The sequence below is a fragment of the Eumetopias jubatus genome, unplaced genomic scaffold (assembly GCF_037043125.1).
Source record: "Eumetopias jubatus isolate StellerSeaLion01/CBP00866 unplaced genomic scaffold, mEumJub1_p1.0 scaffold_8, whole genome shotgun sequence".
NCBI classification, from domain to species: domain Eukaryota; kingdom Metazoa; phylum Chordata; class Mammalia; order Carnivora; family Otariidae; genus Eumetopias; species Eumetopias jubatus.
The window spans coordinates 81,759,369-81,778,945 of NW_028274814.1; the positions used below are offsets into that span (position 1 = coordinate 81,759,369).

The 19,577-nt window shown below is 45.9% G+C and overlaps 2 protein-coding genes across 9 annotated transcripts in view; one reads left to right on the top strand and one right to left on the bottom strand.

Annotated features, from left to right (window-relative positions):
* Nucleotides 1-10,319, bottom strand: part of CSAD (cysteine sulfinic acid decarboxylase) — a 24,540-nt gene extending 14,221 nt beyond the window's left edge. Inside the window, exons 1-2 of one of the 4 annotated variants that reach the window (XM_088026096.1) lie at nt 10,233-10,319; nt 9,871-9,971 (exon numbers count right to left, since the gene is read on the bottom strand). The gene's annotated coding sequence lies outside the window, so the exon portion shown is untranslated. Of the gene's footprint in view, nt 1-9,739; nt 9,972-10,232 lie in introns of all 4 variants that reach the window. The other 3 variants (XM_088026095.1, XM_028125476.2, XM_088026098.1) reach the window with 3 other exon arrangements.
* ZNF740 (zinc finger protein 740) lies at nt 9,706-19,517 on the top strand. 5 transcript variants are annotated; one of them, XM_028125483.2, is made up of 8 exons: nt 9,706-9,978; nt 10,861-11,174; nt 11,509-11,730; nt 13,542-13,691; nt 14,033-14,122; nt 14,594-14,717; nt 15,002-15,120; nt 16,297-19,517. In XM_028125483.2, exons 4-8 carry the CDS (start codon nt 13,608-13,610, stop codon nt 16,384-16,386), a joined length of 507 nt encoding a protein of 168 aa, XP_027981284.1. In that variant the 5' UTR covers nt 9,706-9,978; nt 10,861-11,174; nt 11,509-11,730; nt 13,542-13,607; the 3' UTR covers nt 16,387-19,517. The 5 variants fall into 5 exon arrangements, with proteins under 5 accessions (XP_027981284.1, XP_027981285.1, XP_027981282.1 ...); XM_028125484.2 differs by lacking the exon at nt 11,509-11,730 and having other exon boundaries at nt 13,510-13,691; XM_028125481.2 differs by lacking the exon at nt 11,509-11,730.
* The last annotated feature ends 60 nt before the right edge of the window (nt 19,518-19,577 follow it).

Consider the following 19,577-nt stretch of genomic DNA (forward strand, 5'->3'; position numbering starts at 1 on the left):
AGCCCCTAATCTGAACCACAGAGGTAAAAACAGGCAAACTGAAAAAAAGGCATTTGGTGGAAGAAAAGAAATGCAGGGAGCAGAAGAAAGCCTCAAAATTTCCAGAAGATATTGCATTCATTAAAAAATAGGTCGCCCTCAAAAAGGAATACTCAGAGAACAGGAAGAAACTCTAGGATTTTAAAAATATGACAACTGAAATGAAAAATTAGAAATAAAATGATGCCAAGAAAATCACACAGAAAGATAAAAATATAAAGAGATGGACAAAGAAAAGAACTTTAGATCAATCCAAAAGGCCCAATAGTCAAGTAATAGAAATTTCCAAAAAGGAAGGAAAAAAGGGGGAAGAAATCAAAGAAAGCTTTATAGAACAGAAGGATAGATTAAAAGGATCCACTGAATGACCAATACGAAGATAGATTATAATATTGTCTTAGAACAGTGGAGGATCCAAAGACTTCCAGAGATAAAACAAATAAACCAAAACTGGGTCATAGACAAAAGACAGAGAATCAGACCAAATCGAACACCTCCAACACAGGAGAGAGGTGAAGGGAATCCAAAGGGCTGTAATGAAGGTAGTAACCATATTCAGAGGATAACAGCACTCAACTTTTTGTTATCTGCCCTCTGGGTCGCCCCCTTCTCTTCCTCCCTTCCTTCTTTCAATATTTGTTCAGTATCTAGTATTTGCCAAGCACTTTGGTAGCCACTAGAGATACAATGGAGAGCAAAAGACATAGACCTTGGGGTGCCTGGCTGGCTCAGTCAGTGAGTTCAAGTCCCATGTTGGGCATAGTGCTTACTTAATAAAACAAAAATTAAAAAAAAAAAAAAAGAGGAAGAAAAGGCCATAGCTCTGTCCTCATGAAGCTCACAGTCTAAGCAAGGTCACCGGTGAGCCAACTCTCATGCAGAGGTGGTTTTGTTTAGTTTGCATAGTATGTTGTTGTTGTTTTTAAGTAATCTTTATGCCAACAAGGGGCTCAAACTCATGATCAAGAGTCACATGCTCTATCAACTGAGCCAACCAGGCACCCCTCTTTTAAAACTTTAAAAATAATTGTCAATACTGAAACTTCCAGCTTCTTGTAAAAAAAACAAAAACAAAAAACAGAAGGCGTAGCAACAGTAGGCCTAAATTAATAAATAGCAACAATCGCCTGTAATTGGAGTTGCCCTTTATTATTATTGTAGTTTTACATTCGTTATGCTTTCTTTCCAATATTTTTATTCTTTTTTTTTTAAAGATTTTATTTATTTATTTGACAGATAGAGAGCGAGAGTAGGAACACAAGTATGGGGAGTGGGAGAAGGAGAAGCAGGCTTCTCGCCAAGCAGGGAGCCCGACGCAGTCTGGCAAGGATGTGGAGAAATTAGAACGCTCGTACATTACTGATGGGAATATAAAATGGTACCGGCACTTTGGAAAACAGTTTGGCTGTTCCTCAAAATTGAAACACAGAGCTACCGTATGACCCAGCAATTCCACTATCAGGTATGTACCCAGGAGACGTGAAAACATGTACCCACCCAAAAACTTGTACATTAATGTTCATAGCAGCGCTGTTCACAGTAGCCAAAACATAGAACCCAAATGTCCATTGGTTGGTGAATGGCTAAATAAAATGCAGTGTATCCATATTATGGAATATTGATATCCAGAGATTGTACCAGCGTATCAAAGTGCTTGCGTTCTTAGACTCAGTAGCAGAGTATGCTGTCAAATTTCTGAATCTTTTTAGTTTGAGGAGTAAGAAATGGTATCTTAGTATGGTTTTATTTTGGTTGAACACCTGCATTAGTCAGTTTTGCTGTGGTAACTAATCCCACTGGCTTGCAACAACAGAAGTTTATCTCTCTTTCCCGGTTTACGTTGGTGGTGTGGTTGGCTACAGCTCTGATTCGTGCGCCTTTATTCCAAGACCCAGGCTGAAGGAACAGCCCCTATCTGGGACATAATGTTCTCCTGGCAGGAGGAAAGGAGTAAAAGGCAGAGAAAACCATGCAACGACTCTTAAAACCTCTGCTCCTATCTGGCATAGGGCACATATGCTCATACCCTGTTGACCATGGCAAACCCCAGGGCAGTGGGGTGAGGATGTATATTCCTCCCACAGGCGGGCACTGCAAAATTAATGGCAATAGGTGAAGATGTAAACTCTCATCACAAGGTCATTGGACATAAGCCCTTAAAAGTTTGCATTCTGGGGGCGCCTGGGAGTCTCAGTTGGTTAAGCATCTGCCTTTGGCTCAGGTCATGATCCCAGGGTCCTGGGATCGAGCCCCGCATTGGGCTCCCTGCTTGGTGGGGAGCCTGCTTCTCCCTTTCCCTCTGCCTGCCGCTGCCCCTGCTCTTGTTCTCTCTCTCTCTCTAACAAATAAATTAAATCTTTAAAAAAAATTTTTTTTGTATTCTGTTTCACCTCAGTCCACACCAGCCCACCACACTCATCTGCATTGCCTGCCTGGTCCCATAGACAACTGAGTTGGAACCACTGGCCGAACCACTGGTCTAACTACTCTCCTTTTCCTCAGGGATTTCCTCCTGATTATCCCCTCTCATTTCTTCAACTCTCCTTCCTACTACCTCTTTCTCACAGCATTTTAAATTGTTTAAACCTCTCACATGTTCCCATTCTAGCCACCTCCTCATCACCACCAACCTTCTTAAAAGAGTCATCTCCACTCCATCTTCGCTTTCCCTCCTCTCACACTTTCCTCAGCCCACCAAGTCACTAAGAACTTCCAAATCCCATGGACACACATCACCTTTACCCTAGAAACATTTTATTTCCGTGGCTTCCATTGGATTACTACCAGCCCTTTCTTAGTTCCTTTGCATTCTCACCTTCCTCTGGCCCTCCCTGAAACGCTAGAGTCCCTTGGGGCCCCGTCCCAGGGCCTCTTTCATGTTGTATTCTGCACCACTCCCTAGGCAATTGATCTGTTCCTAGGGCTACCTGCTGGTAGCTCTTCCATTCCAAACCTCTCTCTTGAGTCCAGGTCCATGAAGCCACCTTTCTAATTTAGAAGACTCAAGGGCACTTCATACTCAGTAGGTCCAAAATTAAACTCAATATCAGCCCTCTCAAATCTGCTCTTCTTCTTAGGTTCCCTGGTTTGATGAATGCCATCATCTTCTACTGGTTACTCAAACTTAGATTCTGACTGATTTCTTGCCTCCTCATCCTTGACTGATTTTTTTTCCTTTTCATTTAATCTTCAAATATTGTTACATCTTTCTCTCTCTCTCTCATTCAAAAACATCAGCACAATAGCAAAACCTGAATAAAGCTTCACTTTTTTCCCTTAGGGCTCTGTTGTAAAATTCTTTTCCTTAAAAACACTTTATGGGGCGCCTGGGTGGCTTAGTCATTAAGCGTCTGCCTTCGGCTCGGGTCATGATCCCAGGGTCCTGGGATCGAGTCCCGCATCGGGCTCCCTGCTCAGCGGGAAGCCTGCTTCTCCCTCTCCCACTCCCCCTGCTTGTGTTCCCTCTCTAGCTCTCTCTCTGTCAAATAAATAAAATCTAAAAACAACAACAACAACAAAAAACACTTTAAAGGGAAAAATGGTAACTTTATAGTGGAGAAACCTGGGGGATACCACCTTACCCAAATGATCAAGGCAACATCACCAATAATGGGACAGACTGACATATGGCCCTCCTAATGTGAGGCATTGAGAAGAACTCAACATCACTCCTGTCACATTTCTGCCAAAAATGCATAACCCAAATTTAATTGTGAGGAAACAGATATATCTAAATTGAGGGTCATTCTACAAAACAACTAACCTGTTACTTTTCAAAAATGTAAATGTCATAAAACTCAAAGAAAGACTGAAGAACTATTCCAGAAACAGAGACATCACAATCAAAAGGAATGTGTGAACTTAAATCAGCTCCTGGATGAGGGAAAAAAAAAAAAACCTGCTATGAAGAACATTATTGGAACAACTGGTGGAAGCTGACTATGCACGCCATCATAAATATTAGTATTCTATCAGAGTTAAATTTCTTTAATTTGATCATTGCACTGTGGTTATGTAAGAGAATGTTCTTATTCTGAGAAAACATACTGAAACATTTAGCAGAAAAGGAGTATGATATCTACAACTTTCTCTCAGTTCAGAAAAAGACAACACTGTATGAATTTACAGGCATTTTTAGAAGAATAACAGCTTTATTGAGATATGATTCACATACCATAAAGTTCACCCTTTTAGATTGTACAATTCAGTGGGTTTTTTTTTAGGATACTCACAAAGTTGTGCATCGTTCACACTATTTAATTCCAGAACATTTTCATCACCCCAAAGAGAAACCCCATACCTATTAGCAGTCGCTACCCATGCATTTTTTAAAAGACTGAAAAAGATGGAAAAAGCTTTCAAAGTATTATTTATGGTTATGCCTGGCTGTCAAAATTATAAATTATTTTCATTTTCTTATTTATACACCTATACTTTTATAATTTTATATGATAACTTCATATTACTCATATAATTAAAGGTTATTTTTAATCAACAAGAAAAATTAAGGAGGTTAAGGATCAATAAGAACTCCAAAATATACAAATCACCAAGGCTCAAGAATGGCCCTAGTACATCACGTGGTTTCCCAGCTCTTCAATCCACTATCATCAAAAAGGTCTCACTGGTGACAAAGGTAGCCATATACTGCTCTTTCTATTATGCTGCCCAAATGGCTCTCAGAGAGAGGTACGGGTTCAGCTAGTTCAGCAAACACTGACTCAGTATCTATCCCTGGCACTGGACTACCCAGAAGGGCGGGGGGGGGGGGGAGGTGTCTGCCCTGTGCGCTCCAGCTAACAGGCAGGCCAGTAGGGACGTGGACAGACGCACTCGCCACAAAGGAGTGGAATGCTCACAAGGAAAGGCAGGGCTGGTTAATTCTGCTCTGTTGGCTCAGGGCAGCCTTCAAAGAGAAAACATTCAGGACTTAAGCGATGGAGAGCTGGTGCAGGAAAAGACTCATCAGTAATCATTACAATACTATTTGAATAACTGATAGGGTGGGCCTGAGGGAAGGACTGTGCCAAAGAAGTTAGGGAAGGTCACACAGGAGGAGGCCTGCCTGTAGACAAAAAAAAAAAAAAAAAAAATCAGGGCAGTCGCTTTTTTTTTTTTTTAAGATTTTATTTATTTGACAGAGAGAGACAAAGGAGAGAGGGAACACAAGCAGGAGGAGCAGGAAAGGGAGAAGCAGGCTTCCCACAGAGCAGGGAGTCTGATGCGGGGCTCGATCCCAGGACCCTGGGATCAGGGCCTGAGCCGAAGGCAGACGCTTAATGACCAAGCCACCCAGGCGCCCCAGGGCAGTTGCTTCTTTAAAGCACTTTTGGCCAGGCTTATTAGAGAATGACAACACTGACCTCCGTATTATCTACATGGTCACAAATCCCACAGACTCAATACCCACATCCATAAAGGCACCAATTTCTCCTTATGTGTACAGTGTTTTCTCCCCCTTCTGATTGTAAATTCCTGGGGGTTAAAATCTTATTTTTAAGGAAAGCACTAAGTACAAAAGAGGTACTCAAAAAAATGTTAGTTTTCATCCTCCCCACTCTCCTCTCCCTTCCCCCAAGGTCTTGCACAAAGGCACTCAATGAACATCTGGGTGAATCGACCAACTATTTCCAGGTACTGAAAAATAATGCTGCATTCCACTTACATTTGATTTGCATAGACCAAAAATCTGTATTAACGATATCTTAGAAGACTTGCAAAGGGTTTTTTCTTTCTCAAAACCTTCTCATCTATGACCTTATCTGATCCTCACATTGTGCTGGAAATTAGCCTGAAAGGTATTTATTTATTCACTCTGGTTTTCAAGATGAGGACTCTCAGTCCAGAGTTAATTTGTCCAAGATTACACAGGTGATATGAGAACAAACCTAGATCTCTGATTTTCTGAATTCTAGGCTAGTACCTCTCCCACTACGCTATTGGTTACTTTTAAGTCTGGCATTTCTCACTACCTCTCACCATACACAAAAATAAACGGCAGCTAAGATAAAGACATAAGCAGAAAATACACAACTATAAGAATGTCGAAATGAACGACAGGGGGGCACCTGGGTGCTCAGTCCTTAAGCGTCTGCCTTTGGCTTAGGTCATGATCCCAAGGTCTTGGGATGGAGCACCATATCGGGTTCCCTGCTCAGCCAGGAGTCTGCTTCTCCCTCTCACACTCCCCCTGTTTGTATTCCCTCTCTCCCTCTCTGTCAAATAAATAAATAAAATCTTTTTTAAAAAAAAAAGGAACTACAAGGAAATATTTTTATAATCTTGAGGTAGCGTCACAAAAACCCAAAAGCCACAGGCAGACTTGACTACATAAAACTTTTAAAATTCTGTGTAAAGAAAGACACCATTAAAGTGGTTAAAGATAACTCATGGCTTTACCCCACCCCTTATTATTTTACCCACTCTGTGTTTTCCACAGTGATTTTTGCTCTCCTTGCAATTATTCTTTTCCGTGAAAATTTTATTTTATTGTAAAATTTTAAAGATTATTTATTTATTTATTTGAGAGAGAGCAGGCGCAGGGAGGAAGAGCAGAAGGAGGAGACTCCCTGGTGAGCAAGGAACCTGACCAGACCAACCATGGGACTCCAAGGGACTCGATCCCAGCACCCTGGGATCATGACCTAAGCCAAAGGCAGACGTTTAACTCACTAAGCCACACAAGCACCCTCTTCCGTGAAAATTTTAAAATCAGGTTAAGGTCCATGCGAAGTCCCATTTTAATTAGAACTTACCTTAATCGATAGCAAAAACTCATGTCTCTACAAAATTAAATCTTTCTATTCATGGACATGCTAAAACTCCCCATTTAACCAAGACCTTTTTGTCTTTCACTAAAATAGTCTGATTTTCTTAATACATGACTTGCAGTTTCCTGTCAAATTTATTTCAAGAAGTGTAATATTCTTATTGTGAGATTATTTATTTCATCACATTTTTATGGTTGGTGGTTCTTATATTTTATGTATACAATCTCTGTTAATCTCCCATCTGGCCATACTGCTGAACTCACTAGTTTTAGTACTTTGTCAGTCAATTCTCTTTCTTGATGAATGTATCATATGGAAATAGTGAGACTTTTCAACGGCCAGGAGCTCCAGTACAATGTTAGCTTTGATGGTAAACATTCATGTCTTATTCCTATTTTTTTTATTTTTTTTTAAGATTTTATTTCTTTGACAGAGAGAGACACAGAGGGAGTGGAACACAAGCAGGGGGAGTGGGAGAGGGAGAAGCAGGCTCCCCGCCGAGCAGGGAGCCCGACACAGGGCTCGATCCCAGGACCCTGGGATCATGACCTGAGCCGAAGGCAGCCACTTAACCGACTGAGCCACCCAGGCGTCTCTTATTCCTATTTTTGATAGGAATGTTTCAAATAATTTCCTGTAAAGCATAATTTGCCCCCCCAAAAAGGCTGAAAGATAAACGAAAAACTAAGAGAAAGTACTTTAAATGCATATGACAAATAAAAAGTTAATATAACTTAGAGAAGATGCAACAGAAGTTGCTCAACTCCACTACTGGTGACATGCAAATTCAAACAATGAAATTACTATTTTTCATCTATCAAATTGGCAACTGCACTAAAAATTCATAGTATCCAGTATTGCTATGTTATAGGAAATGAGGACATTCACACATGGTTCTGAGTGAGCAAGTAAATTGTTACAAACTGAAATTTAGTTTCACAGAATTGATTAAAATTTAAAATGCACAAGGGCGCCTGGGTGGCTCAGTCCATTGAAAGTCCGCCTTCACTCAGGTGAATTTTCCAGGGTCCTGGGATTAAGCCCCACATTGGGCTCCCTGCTCAGCTGAGAGCCTGCTTCTCCCTCTCCCTCTGCCACTCCCCCTGCTTGTACGCTCTCTCAAATAAAGAAAATCTTTTAAAAAAAAATTTTTAGGGGCACCTGGGTGGCTCAGTCGTTAGGCGTCTGCCTTCCGCGCAGGTCAAGATCCTAAGGTCCTGGGATCAAGCCCCACATCTGGTTCCCTGCTCGGCAGGAGGCCTGCTTCTCCCTCTCCCACTCCCCCTGCTTGTGTTCCCTCTCTCGCTGTGTCTCTCTGTCAAATAAATCTTTAAAAAAATTTTAATGCACATATTCTATCTATAAATCTACAAATGCAAAAGATTAACTATAGGAAGATGTTCCTTATGGCATTGTTTATTTTAAAAAATAATGGAACTAACCTAAATGTTCATCAGGATGAGTCTAGACAAATCAAAGTACAAATATGTTAGACTATTATGTAACAATTGTTAAAATGTTAAAGAACTTAGAAATCTACAATGTAACACTAGTGTCCAGCACTGTAATTGCTCAATAAATACACTCTGGATGAAAAAAAATTGTATGAATATAGAAAAAAGGAGGGGGGCGCCTGGGTGGCTCAGTCGGTTAAACGTCTGCCTTCGGCTCAGGTCATGATCCCAGGGTACTGGGATCGAGTCCCACATTGGCTCCCTGCTCCGCGCGGAGCCTGCTTCTTCCTCTCCCACTCCCCCTGCTTGTGTTCCCTCTCTGGCTGTCTCTCCCTCTATCAAATAAATAAATAAAATCTTAAAAAAAAAAAAAGAAAGAATAAAGAAAAAAGCCTGGAGGTATATTTGCCAAACTGATAAAAGTGACTATCTTCAGGAGCATTGGATAGTAGAAAAAGGAAACAACATTTTTGCCTTCTATTCTTGTGTGTGCGGACTTGTCAAAATAAGTATGGCTAATTTTTTTTAATTAAAGACTTATTTCTGATGACGTTTCTCTATTTTTATCTCAATTTTATCATGAATATAAGAGCACAAAGATTTGCTGTCAATGGTTCAAAACATAAAGTGCTCAGGGAAATGAAACCCGTGTACAAAGAGTAGTTGGGAATTCCTCTCTTCCAGAAATATTTCTTTTGGCATCTCAACCCTCCTAAACTCACAACCTGACAGCACCGACAGCAGAAGCTGACACATAAACGGACTGACATTTCCTTCCATTAAGAACACTTGGCAAAATCCATCTTTAGCGGGACCTCTCCCTAATAGCTCAAGTTGGGAGATTCTAAAGAAAAGTTCAAGTTTCCATTTTTTAACGCTGGACCCGGGGGCCACCCTACATCGCTAATGAAACTAGTCTTCTACCGAGGGGAGTCCTATGGCTTTTTCCAGGCGAGAAGGCCAACGTCAGACGCTGGAAGATCTGGAATGAAGGAGTAAGCGGTATAAGTTAACCAGACCGGCCTGGGGACGCGCCCGGATTGAGTGTACACGGAAGAAAGGTTTAAAGAAAGTTAACTCCTCTCCCAGCTGACTGGGCGGCCCCAGAATCTACAGAGCTGGGCCTGATAGAAAACTCAAATAAAGAGGACCTCGGCTGAGTTACGTGAAAAGGCTGGGTAAGAACTATTCAGGCTCTACTTGGGGCTGCAAGCTCAAAAGAGACAGGGAGAACGTCCGCGAAGGGAGACTGATGGCGTTTTTTCAAGGAGCCTCAACCAGCCCACCTAGCAAAACCTAGCAGCCAGCGCACGTCACTTCAGGGTCTTCATTCCTGCCCTCAGCAAAGATGGCGGCCGGGGCGCGCCTCTACCAAGGCGCACGCGTCTTACCGCCGGTCCGCCCCCTTCCCGTCCTCCCGCGCGCCGGCACCGCCCACTCACCAGCTGCACCCCCTCCCAGCGTCCTCAGCCTCACCCCCTTTCTGGCTGCTCCCGCCGGTCCAGGCTCCGAGCCCGGAAGTGGATATTGCTGTTCGGCTGAGAGGACGAGGGGAGGGGGAAGTGCTTCCGGGGAAACGGGCCCCGGGTTGGTGTTTGTAAACTTGCCTCGGTCCCGGCAGGGCAGCGGCGGCCACGGGGTTGGCACGGTGTGCTGGGGCCTGGAGGAGGCGCCGCGCGGTGGGGGGGGAGACAGCGGGAGGCCGCGCCTGGCAGGTAGGAACACGGCTCAGGGAGCGCAGCGTCGTCCGGGCAGGCGGCAGCGGCTCTGCTGCTCGCAGGCCGTGGAGCGCCGCGCGGGAAGGGGGAGGGGAAGGGAGGAGGGGCGCGTGGCGAAGGGAGGGGGCTCGCCGGGGAGGGGAAGGGGCCACGCGCGCGCGCGCGCACAGCCCCCCGCCCGCCAGTCCGGCCGCGTTAGCGGTCGGGCGGAGGGGGGCTTGCTTGGCGGGGACGCGGGCGCGAGCACGCACCTCGCGCGCTCCTCGGTGCTCTCCTCCGGCTCCGTGCGGCGGGGCGCTGCGTCTGGCTGGCTGGCTGGCTGGCTGGAGGAGGAGGAGGGAGGAGGAGGGAGGGAACGCGGAGCGCTGGCCTCCGCCTGCCTGCCTGCGGTCCTCCGCAGCGAGTTTCCGTACCTTCGGGCGGACTCGGAGAACGCGCACGTGTGGGCCGGCCCAGCGCACACTGCCAGTCCGGTTGCTGACTTGCTACTCAGGCGTCCAGCGATAGCCTCTGAGCTTTTCTCCACCCCAGTTCTGGCCTCCTTAATAGAGTGCTAGCTTCGCGGCCCGGCCCACTCGGCACAAAAGCCCCGGAGGGCCTCCGCCCCCTTCTATTCGTAAGATGGCAAATCCAAGCAGTTGGCCTGTTGCAGTCTTCCATGAGAGGCCCCAGTTACTTTTATTCCCGTTGGCAGCTCCTCTTTGCCCTGGAGACCAATTTCTTCTGACCTAGAAAAAAAACTCTGCTTAACTAATGCCCTCTTCCCGAGCTTCACAGAGAGCGCCCACCAAAAAAAAAAAAAAAAAAGTTCAGCCTACTGCAGGTCGAATGGCCTGAGAATGTTGCACCTAACAGCCCCATCTCCTTTTCTGGTTTCAGGTTTCTGAAACAGATCGTGAACTTCAACGAGAGGATTCGGTTGGAAAACGAAGACCAGCAGACTTTTTCTTCAGATCATAGGCAGGAGCCAGGCAGAGTCCAGGGATTCTTGGAACATCTATCTTCCCTTTGGAGGACACTAAGATCTGTTTGAAAACAAAGGCAGTTCAATATGGCAGCAGGACTGAAGGGACACAAAGGAGTTGTTACAGTGATTTGGTGACAGTTCTTCAAACAACAGTGTCTTAGGAAAGGTGGATCAAGAAACTCCTGAACTTTTGGGTTGCATTAAGTGAGAAATCAGCATGGCTCAGGTAAAAAGCTATAGAATCCTCCTCCTTCAAGATCACTGGGAAACGTGTTTGCAGTTTCACTCTTGAATGCTGCCCTAGTCAACATATTGACCAACCCAGTGAGCCAAGCTCTGTATTAAGCACCAGGGGGAGATCTAGAGGAAGGAAAGGAGACAGGCCACAGCCCCTGCCTTCAGGGAGCTTCCAGTCAAATGAAGGAGGTAGGCTATTCTGCATCACAGGCACTGATGGGACATTTGTGAAACAATTACTCAGTTTACACTTGGTACGTTAAGTGCTGAGGGGCATGAGGGAGTGAACAGTCTGGTGAATGCTTCATTTTTTTTTTCAACAGGAATTAATTGAGCTCCTGTTACATGCAAGGCATTATGCTGGGGATACAAAGATGAGTACAATTGTCCCCATCCCCAGCAAGCTTCCAGGATAGTTGGGTTGGGGTGGGGGGAAATGGAGAGACAGTCTATTATTTACCTTTATATTCACAATGCCTTGCAGTGGTTGGTTAGCAGCAGAGACTCAATGAATCTGTTGATTGAAGGAACGTGCAATAATAGAGGTATGTACACTGCAGAGGAGAGAGAAGGGTACCTCTGCCTGGATGGAAAAAAGCAGGTGAAGCTTGAAGAATGCATAGGATTTTGCTAGATAAACAAGCAGAACAGGACATTCAGACAAGGAGAACTGCATGGGCAGAGGCTTAGAGGCATGGGAGAATATGATGAGGTTAGGAGTACTACAGATAGTTTGCTAGTTAAAGAGGAAGGGGTTTAAATGGGTTGGGGGATAGGGTAGGTAGTGATAGAGGGAAAAGTTAGGGTGAGGGAGTTGTTTCCTGGAGAAGTTAAGAGTATAACCCAAGGGCCTTTTATGCCTTGCTAAGGAATTAGACTTTATTCTGAATGAATGGGAACTCTCTGAAGAATGTTAAGCAGCAGAGTGACGTCAGATCAGTGTATTTAGAAGGTAATTGTCATTGTGAGGGGAGAGGATGGATTGGAGAGACAGGATGATCTGTTAGGTTGCTGTTAAGTGTGGATAGCAAAGCCATATGCGGGCATCCCCAGAGCTCCTCCCAGCTTTCTTGCAGGGACCCTCCTGTACCAGTCTCACCAGGATGGCAGCCTGATTAGAGTATAATTGGCTTTCTTCCAGCTGCATGTATGGCTTCCTTCTTTCCTTGCAGATTAGGAGCCCTCGGTTTTTTCTTCCTTTGTTTGCAACCCACTTCACGGCATCATGTTCACTCTTGTTCTGAGAAACTGCCTCTCACTAATCACTAACTTTGTACTGGGCATTGCTAGGCATTTGTATCTTAGTTTTATTCTCATCAACCCTGGGAGAGTAGATACTCTCATAAACATGTTGCATTTAAGGAAACTGAGGCCTGAAGAGGTGGAGTAATTTGCCCAAGATTATACAGTACAAACAGCAGAGCTAAGCTTTCTACCTCTAGACCTTTCTGTCCAAAGTCCTTGAAGGAGAAAGAAAAGAAGGGGTCCCAGGATATACTAAAAGGAATTTCTTTTTTTAAGAGAGTATTTTTAAAAGGAATTTTTTTTAATAAATCACTTGTGGAAGTCTGCTGATCAACTATTTCTTTAAAGTGTTTCTTCAAAAAAAATGTTTTTTCAGTAAGAAAAGTATATTCTCTAGTGCTGGCTAAACAAAGTCAGTTTGAAGAATGTAGCCATGAAAAGAGGAAATTTTTTTAATCATTCCTTGTTTAAGCAATTTTTAAACTATGCATAAAGTAGAGAATGTGAAAATATATGGATTTGCACACAAATAAATGGCCTTGGAGGTCAAGAGAAAGTGATACTCAGTCCTTCCAGGGGACTTAATTTTTATATCTGTTAAAATTGACTACGCCTAGGGAATTTAAAATCTAAAGGGAGAAATAACGTAGTTTTGCTGATAAACATGCTTTTGGGACCTGATAGAATACATATTTGGCACCAGTGATGTCTGCCAATCATAACTGGCCTCTGAACCTGCTGGTGAGAGAGGAAGGAGGAAGTTCTGCTAGAAATCTCCCATTTCAGTGGATCAGCAGGGCAGACCCTCCTGCCCATTCACAAGGCCAAGTACCTGGTAACAGGTCCTAGCACACTGCTAATGACAGAAGTGTCAATAATACTTGGTTATTCAGTGGATTTGTATTTAAATGCTGATGTATAACAAGTAACTTATTCCTGGTGAGGTGAGTTAGGGAGGACTCTTGAAGGAAGCAGAGTTTAGCAGTAGAGAGGGACACTCCCTAGAGAAGCAGTTTGTGGCTGGGTGTGAAAGGTAGTTCTACAGAAGATGGCAGCCTGTTTTTGCCCTGCCCTGCCAGGTGACCTGACACCTCATCTCCTTTCAACTTAGGCAAGTCTCCTGGCTTGTGAAGGCCTAGCAGGTGTGAGTTTGGTTCCCACTGCAGCCAGCAAGAAGATGATGCTGAGCCAGATTGCCAGCAAGCAGGCCGAGAATGGAGAGCGGGCAGGTAGCCCTGATGTGCTGAGGTGCTCAAGTCAGGTACAGCGTTTGAGTCCATTGTGGCACCTGGGGGTCGGGTGGCCCAAGCTCTCTGCCAGGAGATGCCAAGCTTTGATTCCTCAGTGCTTCTGTTTAGGGAAGTGGGGAAAAGGGATCCAGCTGGGGAATGAATGAATGTGGGTATTTTAGAGAGCTAAGGAAGGGCTTTACCTATAACCCCTTAACACCATAGTACTTGGAGAGGAAATGGATGAGTACCTTCTCTAAACCTTTGGGGCAGGTGGTTACTGTCATTTAGAAGTTGTCTGCAGCACAGCATTTGGTTTCCTGTCTTGTGTGGGGAGATAGACTATGAGTTTAGCTTTGATTTATTTTAAAAGGGCCACCGAAAAGACAGCGATAAGTCCCGGAGTCGCAAAGATGATGACAGCTTGGCTGAGGCCTCTCATTCAAAGAAGACTGTTAAAAAGGCAGGTAATGGGGTAATCCCCAAACTGGTACCATTTGTAATGGCGTAATTCTCCTTTTCTTTTGTCTGTGGCTCAACCTGGAGTTTTCCCTAGATGTTTTGGTCACTCATAGCCAATGAGTGTGTCACTCTTATTTCCTCCATAGGCCACTTTGGTCTTTGATCTCTGCCCTCTCCAGAACATCCTTGGTAAAGGAAGGAGGGCCAGGGAAGCATGGGATCCTGTGACAAAGGGGCAGGCAGACCTCCCTCAGGTCATATTCAGAGGTGTTGGGTTTGATAGGGCAGACAGTTTACCCATGCCCACCTCCTTCTTCAGAGGGTCTCTTAATCTCTTAACTCTAGGGAATGAGGGAGATGACAACATCAGAAAGATTACTTTGTCCAGCAACTGGAAATTGACCCAGAGTAGAATGGGGACAAAAAGGCGGCTGAGGGATAGCCTTATGACATGCCTGATTGTTGCCCCTAGGTGGTGGTAGTGGAACAAAATGGTTCTTTTCAAGTAAAGATTCCCAAAAATTTTATTTGTGAACACTGCTTTGGAGCCTTTAGGAGCAGTTACCACCTCAAGAGGCACATCCTTATTCATACTGGTAAGTCTCTTGTTCATATTCAGTAGTCTGTAGTTGTGTGTGTATAGCTCTTACTGGGTTTGTTTTAGGGGCCGAGTTTCAGAAAAAGAGGAAGAAGATAAGTGAATTAGCTAGAAAGATTTTTGTGGCTTTGTTTCTAGTGTCAGAGACCGACGGCTTTGGGGATCTTTCCTCATTAGGTGTCTGTACATTGCTAAAAATTAAAACTTTCTGGGAAAATACCTGGAATGAAGTCCCTACCTTGTGTACCTCCTGATACTAACTTCTCTCTCCACTTGGGCCAGGTGAGAAGCCATTTGAGTGTGATATATGTGATATGCGCTTCATCCAGAAGTACCACCTGGAGCGTCACAAGCGTGTGCACAGTGGCGAAAAGCCCTACCAGTGTGAACGGTGTCATCAGGTAAGCCCACGTGTCACCTGTCTACCCCACACAACAAACTTTTCCTTCACTAAGAACCAGGGCCAGCCCCCATCCCCTTCCCAACAAGGGGCCACATCGAATTCCTGGCCATGGTAGAGTTAGTACCTCAGGGTGAGGTGTTTCTCTCTGGCCTTATGCAGCTGTTTATGGGAGGGGCCGTGAGAATAATTGTAATAACAGTAGCATTTCTTGTGTACTCATTCTGTGCCAGGCACTGTGAGAGCATATTTAACGTAGATTATCTTTTTAATCCTCATGTTAATTCCATAAAGAGCTGTGTTGTCGTCATTTCACGTATGGGGAAATTGAGATTCAAAGAGGTTAAGTGTCCTAAGGACACAGCAGATGGAGGGCAGAGGCAGGATTCAGTCAGACTCAGAGCTGATGCACCTGGAAGAAGAAAGACAATCTCTGCCCAGGGGGTCAGAGTCTGACTTGATGAGAATGTAAGAGCTAGACCAAAACAAGACAAGAACAAAAGACGAGAAATGATAACAACTAACATTGCCTGGATGCTTTGCTCCACCCGCTTACACTGAATCTCAGAACACTAGAATGAAAGTCCGTAAGGCAGAGATTTTGCCCCTCTGGTTCTCCACTCTATCCTCAGCCCCAAGAACTGTACCTGCCTTGAGACAGACACTCAATAAATATTGGATGAATGACACAGCCCTTCTGTGAGTAGGTACTTTTAGCCCCGTTACAGATGAGTGTACAGATTGAGTGCTGTTAGATACCGTGTCCAAGTTTGCACAGCCACTGAGTGCTAGAGCCAGGACTCCCGACTTCAGAGCCTGTGCTCTTTTTTTTTAAAGATTGTGTTTATTTATTTGACACAGAGACACAGCAAGAGAGGGAACACAAGCAGGGGGAGTGGGAGAGGGAGAAGCAGGCTTCCCGCGGAGCAGGGAGCCTGATGCAGGGCTCGATCCCAGGACCCTGGGATCATGACCTGAGCCGAAGGCAGACGCTTAACGACTGAGCCACCCAGGCGCCCCGAGAGCTTGCGCTCTTAACCACTGTGTGCTCCTGCCATCTGTGCACTTGCTGAGGGCATGTGGAACGGGATGTGTGCCTCCCGTGTGGGGATGGCAGAGCTAGCCAACAGGTAGCTGAGGTTCTCCTCTCAACACTTAATCCTTCCTTTCTTCTCAGTGTTTTTCTCGGACAGATCGATTACTCAGACACAAACGGATGTGCCAAGGGTGCCAGTCCAAGACTTCCGACGGGCAGTTTTCTCTATAGGCACGAGGGGCCCTGGGTGGTGGGAGTGATCAGAAGAATTTACCGACGAGCGCACCCCCTCTGGTCTGATGGTCCCACCACCACCCCATCTGTACCTGTCCCCCTCCTGGAGGAGTGGACCCAGGAGACCAGAAGAGTGCATCAGGGGACAGCAGCCTCAGAGCCTCAGCTCTGTAAATAATCTGAGACTATGAGCATCTCGGGGAAGTTCCTACAGCATTCCTGGGTAGGGAAGCTAGTCCCTGGACCCTTGGCTGAGGTTATAGGTGGGGACTGAAGGTACAGGACCAAGACTGGTGTGGCTCCCACAACCTTGGACTCCAGCTGGCAGCTGAAATGGAAAGGATTGGGGAGAGGGATTTGTTTGTTTGTTCTGTTCTTGTTTTTGTTTATTCAAAAGCAATTTTAGCAGCTACACTGTGGATACAGGTAATATGGAGGCATAGATCCCTGGTCAAAGCAGGGACAATGGCTGGCCCAGCCCTCCCCAGAATTGAGTTTTTAGTTGCAGTTGATCCTCAGTGTTCCACAGCCCTGCACCTCACCTTCTGTTTGAAGGAGAGGAGGATCAGGGATGGCAGCTGAGTTTACCTTGGTCTCCTTATACACTGTAGGGACAGAAGGAAGAATGGCGGGAGGAGCCCACAAGGGCTGGGTCCAACTAGAGTGGGCGGGTACCTCTTCCTTCCTCTGGGGAAGAGCGAGAGCTGTGCCCATGGCTGTTGCAACAGCCCGGGCCACCCTGGTACCTGATGGGGTCAGCTCAAGTGCCTTGTGGAGGGAACTTGGGTGAGAGCGGCCCACGGAGCCCTTCCATGCCCTCTTTGGGCACTCCATCTTGGAGATAGTGTGTGGCTACCTCGCTGCCGTTGACTCCTGAGCCAGACAGAGGTTTTGAGCAGGTAGTCATGGATATCAAAGGGGGTTCTCTCTCCTTGTGCCCTCTTAGGAACAACCCGAGACTAGTCCCAAGTTGAGCAACAACTGTTCAAGAAACAAAGGAGTTTGGTGTCCCCTGACATGACTGTTGAGCAGTGTGAGCTGCTCTCCCTGCCCAAGTCCTATCACTGTATTCAGGTAGAGGAGATAGGGGTGTGGCCTTTGGTCCCAAAGAATAAGATCTTCGCTTCCTCCTTAATGGCCATCCCTACCCAACAAAGAATTGGGGGGAGGGGGTGCTGCAGAGAAAGGACTGAGGAAGAAACCTGTTGTAGGTTTTATTCTTAATCATACTCTTTGCTCCTCTCTGCCCCAACACCACCACCCTATCCACCCCCAAAAAAGTGATCAGGGGTATGTGTGTATGTGTGTGCGCTTGAGTGTGTTCATTGAAATGTGTGCTTGTGTTTGTATGCTTGGAGATGGCATCTTATTGAGCCAAACCCTTCTCTGGCCCTCAACTCAGGGGAGGATGAGCATGAAACAGCCCCCACCACCACCACCAAATCTGAGGGTGCTTGAGGTCCCAGCTGAGGAACTTGATTTAGGAGAGTGAAGGGCTTTGTTTTGGAGAGGTTTTTTTTTGGGTTGATTCAACAGGCTGGTTAGGGTGTTTAACCCAAGCCAAAGCTTGTAAACATGAATTTTCTAAAGTGAAATAAAAAATCCTCTGCCTGCTTTGGAAGGTTCTGGGGTTTGTTTGGCCCCCACTGTGGCCTGCCCTGACCTATAGTGGGGAGTAATCATGGAATAATCATGGAGGCTTGGTGAACTTGACCACACTGTCAGTGGGGATCTAAGATGGCAGCTCCAGGCAGTGTAACTTCATTTCCTAGATGCAGGAACAGCAGCAGAAAGCTCCTGGCTGTTAGGTGTGCGGGAGACTCTATACCTCTGAAATGTGAGGATTTCAGGGAAAGAAAGGTGTGGCACCCTTCAGACTTGCCCTCACGGCTCCTGAGGTCCTTTGGCAGAGACACTGGGCAGTGTTTGCTGCCTGTGCTCCTGTAGCTTTATGCTGGCACTGCATTTGCTACGGCCCAGGGCCTAGACCTCAGTCCCTGAAGCTGCCCTGTGGTCCCCACAAGCCGGGTATCTTCCATGTGTGAGCGAGCCCCTTGCCTGTTAGAGACCTCTGCTGGGGCTGGAATTTATCATTCACCTCTGGGAATATATTCCTGGAAGGAAGCTACATTTAGAAAACTTCTCCCACGAGCACTTTTGAAAATAGGAGGCTTCATTCCCTGCCACTTGCAGCCAATCTGTTTAGGGTCAGAGTGTGTGTGGCGAGAATCCCCTGAGTGACCTGTGCCCCTACGTGTGCAGATGTGTGCTTAGGTCACAGTGTGCTGTGGCCCCCCACAGCCTCAGCCTCCTGCCGGGGTGGGAGGGAGAGGGAATTTGTGAGCAGATGTGGAAAGAGCCATACCGGAAGCACCCCTGCCAAGGATTGGGTGTGGAGGCAACTCAGGAGCAGGTAGGTGGTTAGTTCAGTTGTCCAGGTGCTGAGGTTCTGGGGCCAAGGATGTGTGAGGAGAGAGGCGCAAAGAGGTGAAAGGAGTGATTCAGCCTCCCAGAGGGCCCAGAAGCCCCACTTACACCCCAGGGAAACCACAGACGAAGAGCGCTGCAGAGGCTTCTGGGCCCAACGCCCCAGCCCTCCTCAGCTGGTGGGGTCTAGCACTGGACAGATGCCTCAGGTGCGTTTGGAGTGAAGGGAAAGGGAGCTAGGGCAGGCTCTCAAGAGACCAGGACGTGGAATTTGGGGACCTGGGAAAGAGTAGCATCAGTTCTGGGGGGCCCTTGTACCGGGCCCTACCAGCCCTGCCCTTCCCTGCACCCCAGTTCTTCTCCGTCCACCCCCCCCAACAGCCTCTTTCATCACGTAGCTACTGATTGTGCCCTATGGCTTGACATCGGAGGGTTCAATGAGATGTGGGGGGTCCCGCCACAACTTCCAACCCTCTCTCCAGATGCTCTTTGCCTCTGCTGCAGTCCTGGGGCTTTTATCTTAACAATCCCTCCCAACTCTTCCTCTCTGCCCTCTCCCCCTCTCTCTCTCTTTTTTTTAATATACTTATTTTGCTATTGGGGGAGGGGAATATCAAATGAACAAGATCACTTTTAAATGGTAGTTTTTATAAGATGTTATAAACTTGTATCTTTTTACCATTAAAGTGCAGTGTATGTTCCTTCGTGATATATTTAGGATATTTAAATAAAAAGAAAATGGGGCTTTTCTACATACTATC

Excerpts from the sequence above, each read along its gene's own strand:
- ZNF740 (XM_028125481.2), top strand. Across the intron at positions 14,718-15,001 it reads GCACATCCTTATTCATACTG|GTGAGAAGCCATTTGAGTGT; the intron begins GTAAGTCTCTTG and ends CACTTGGGCCAG. Across the intron at positions 15,121-16,296 it reads AGTGTGAACGGTGTCATCAG|TGTTTTTCTCGGACAGATCG; the intron begins GTAAGCCCACGT and ends CTTTCTTCTCAG.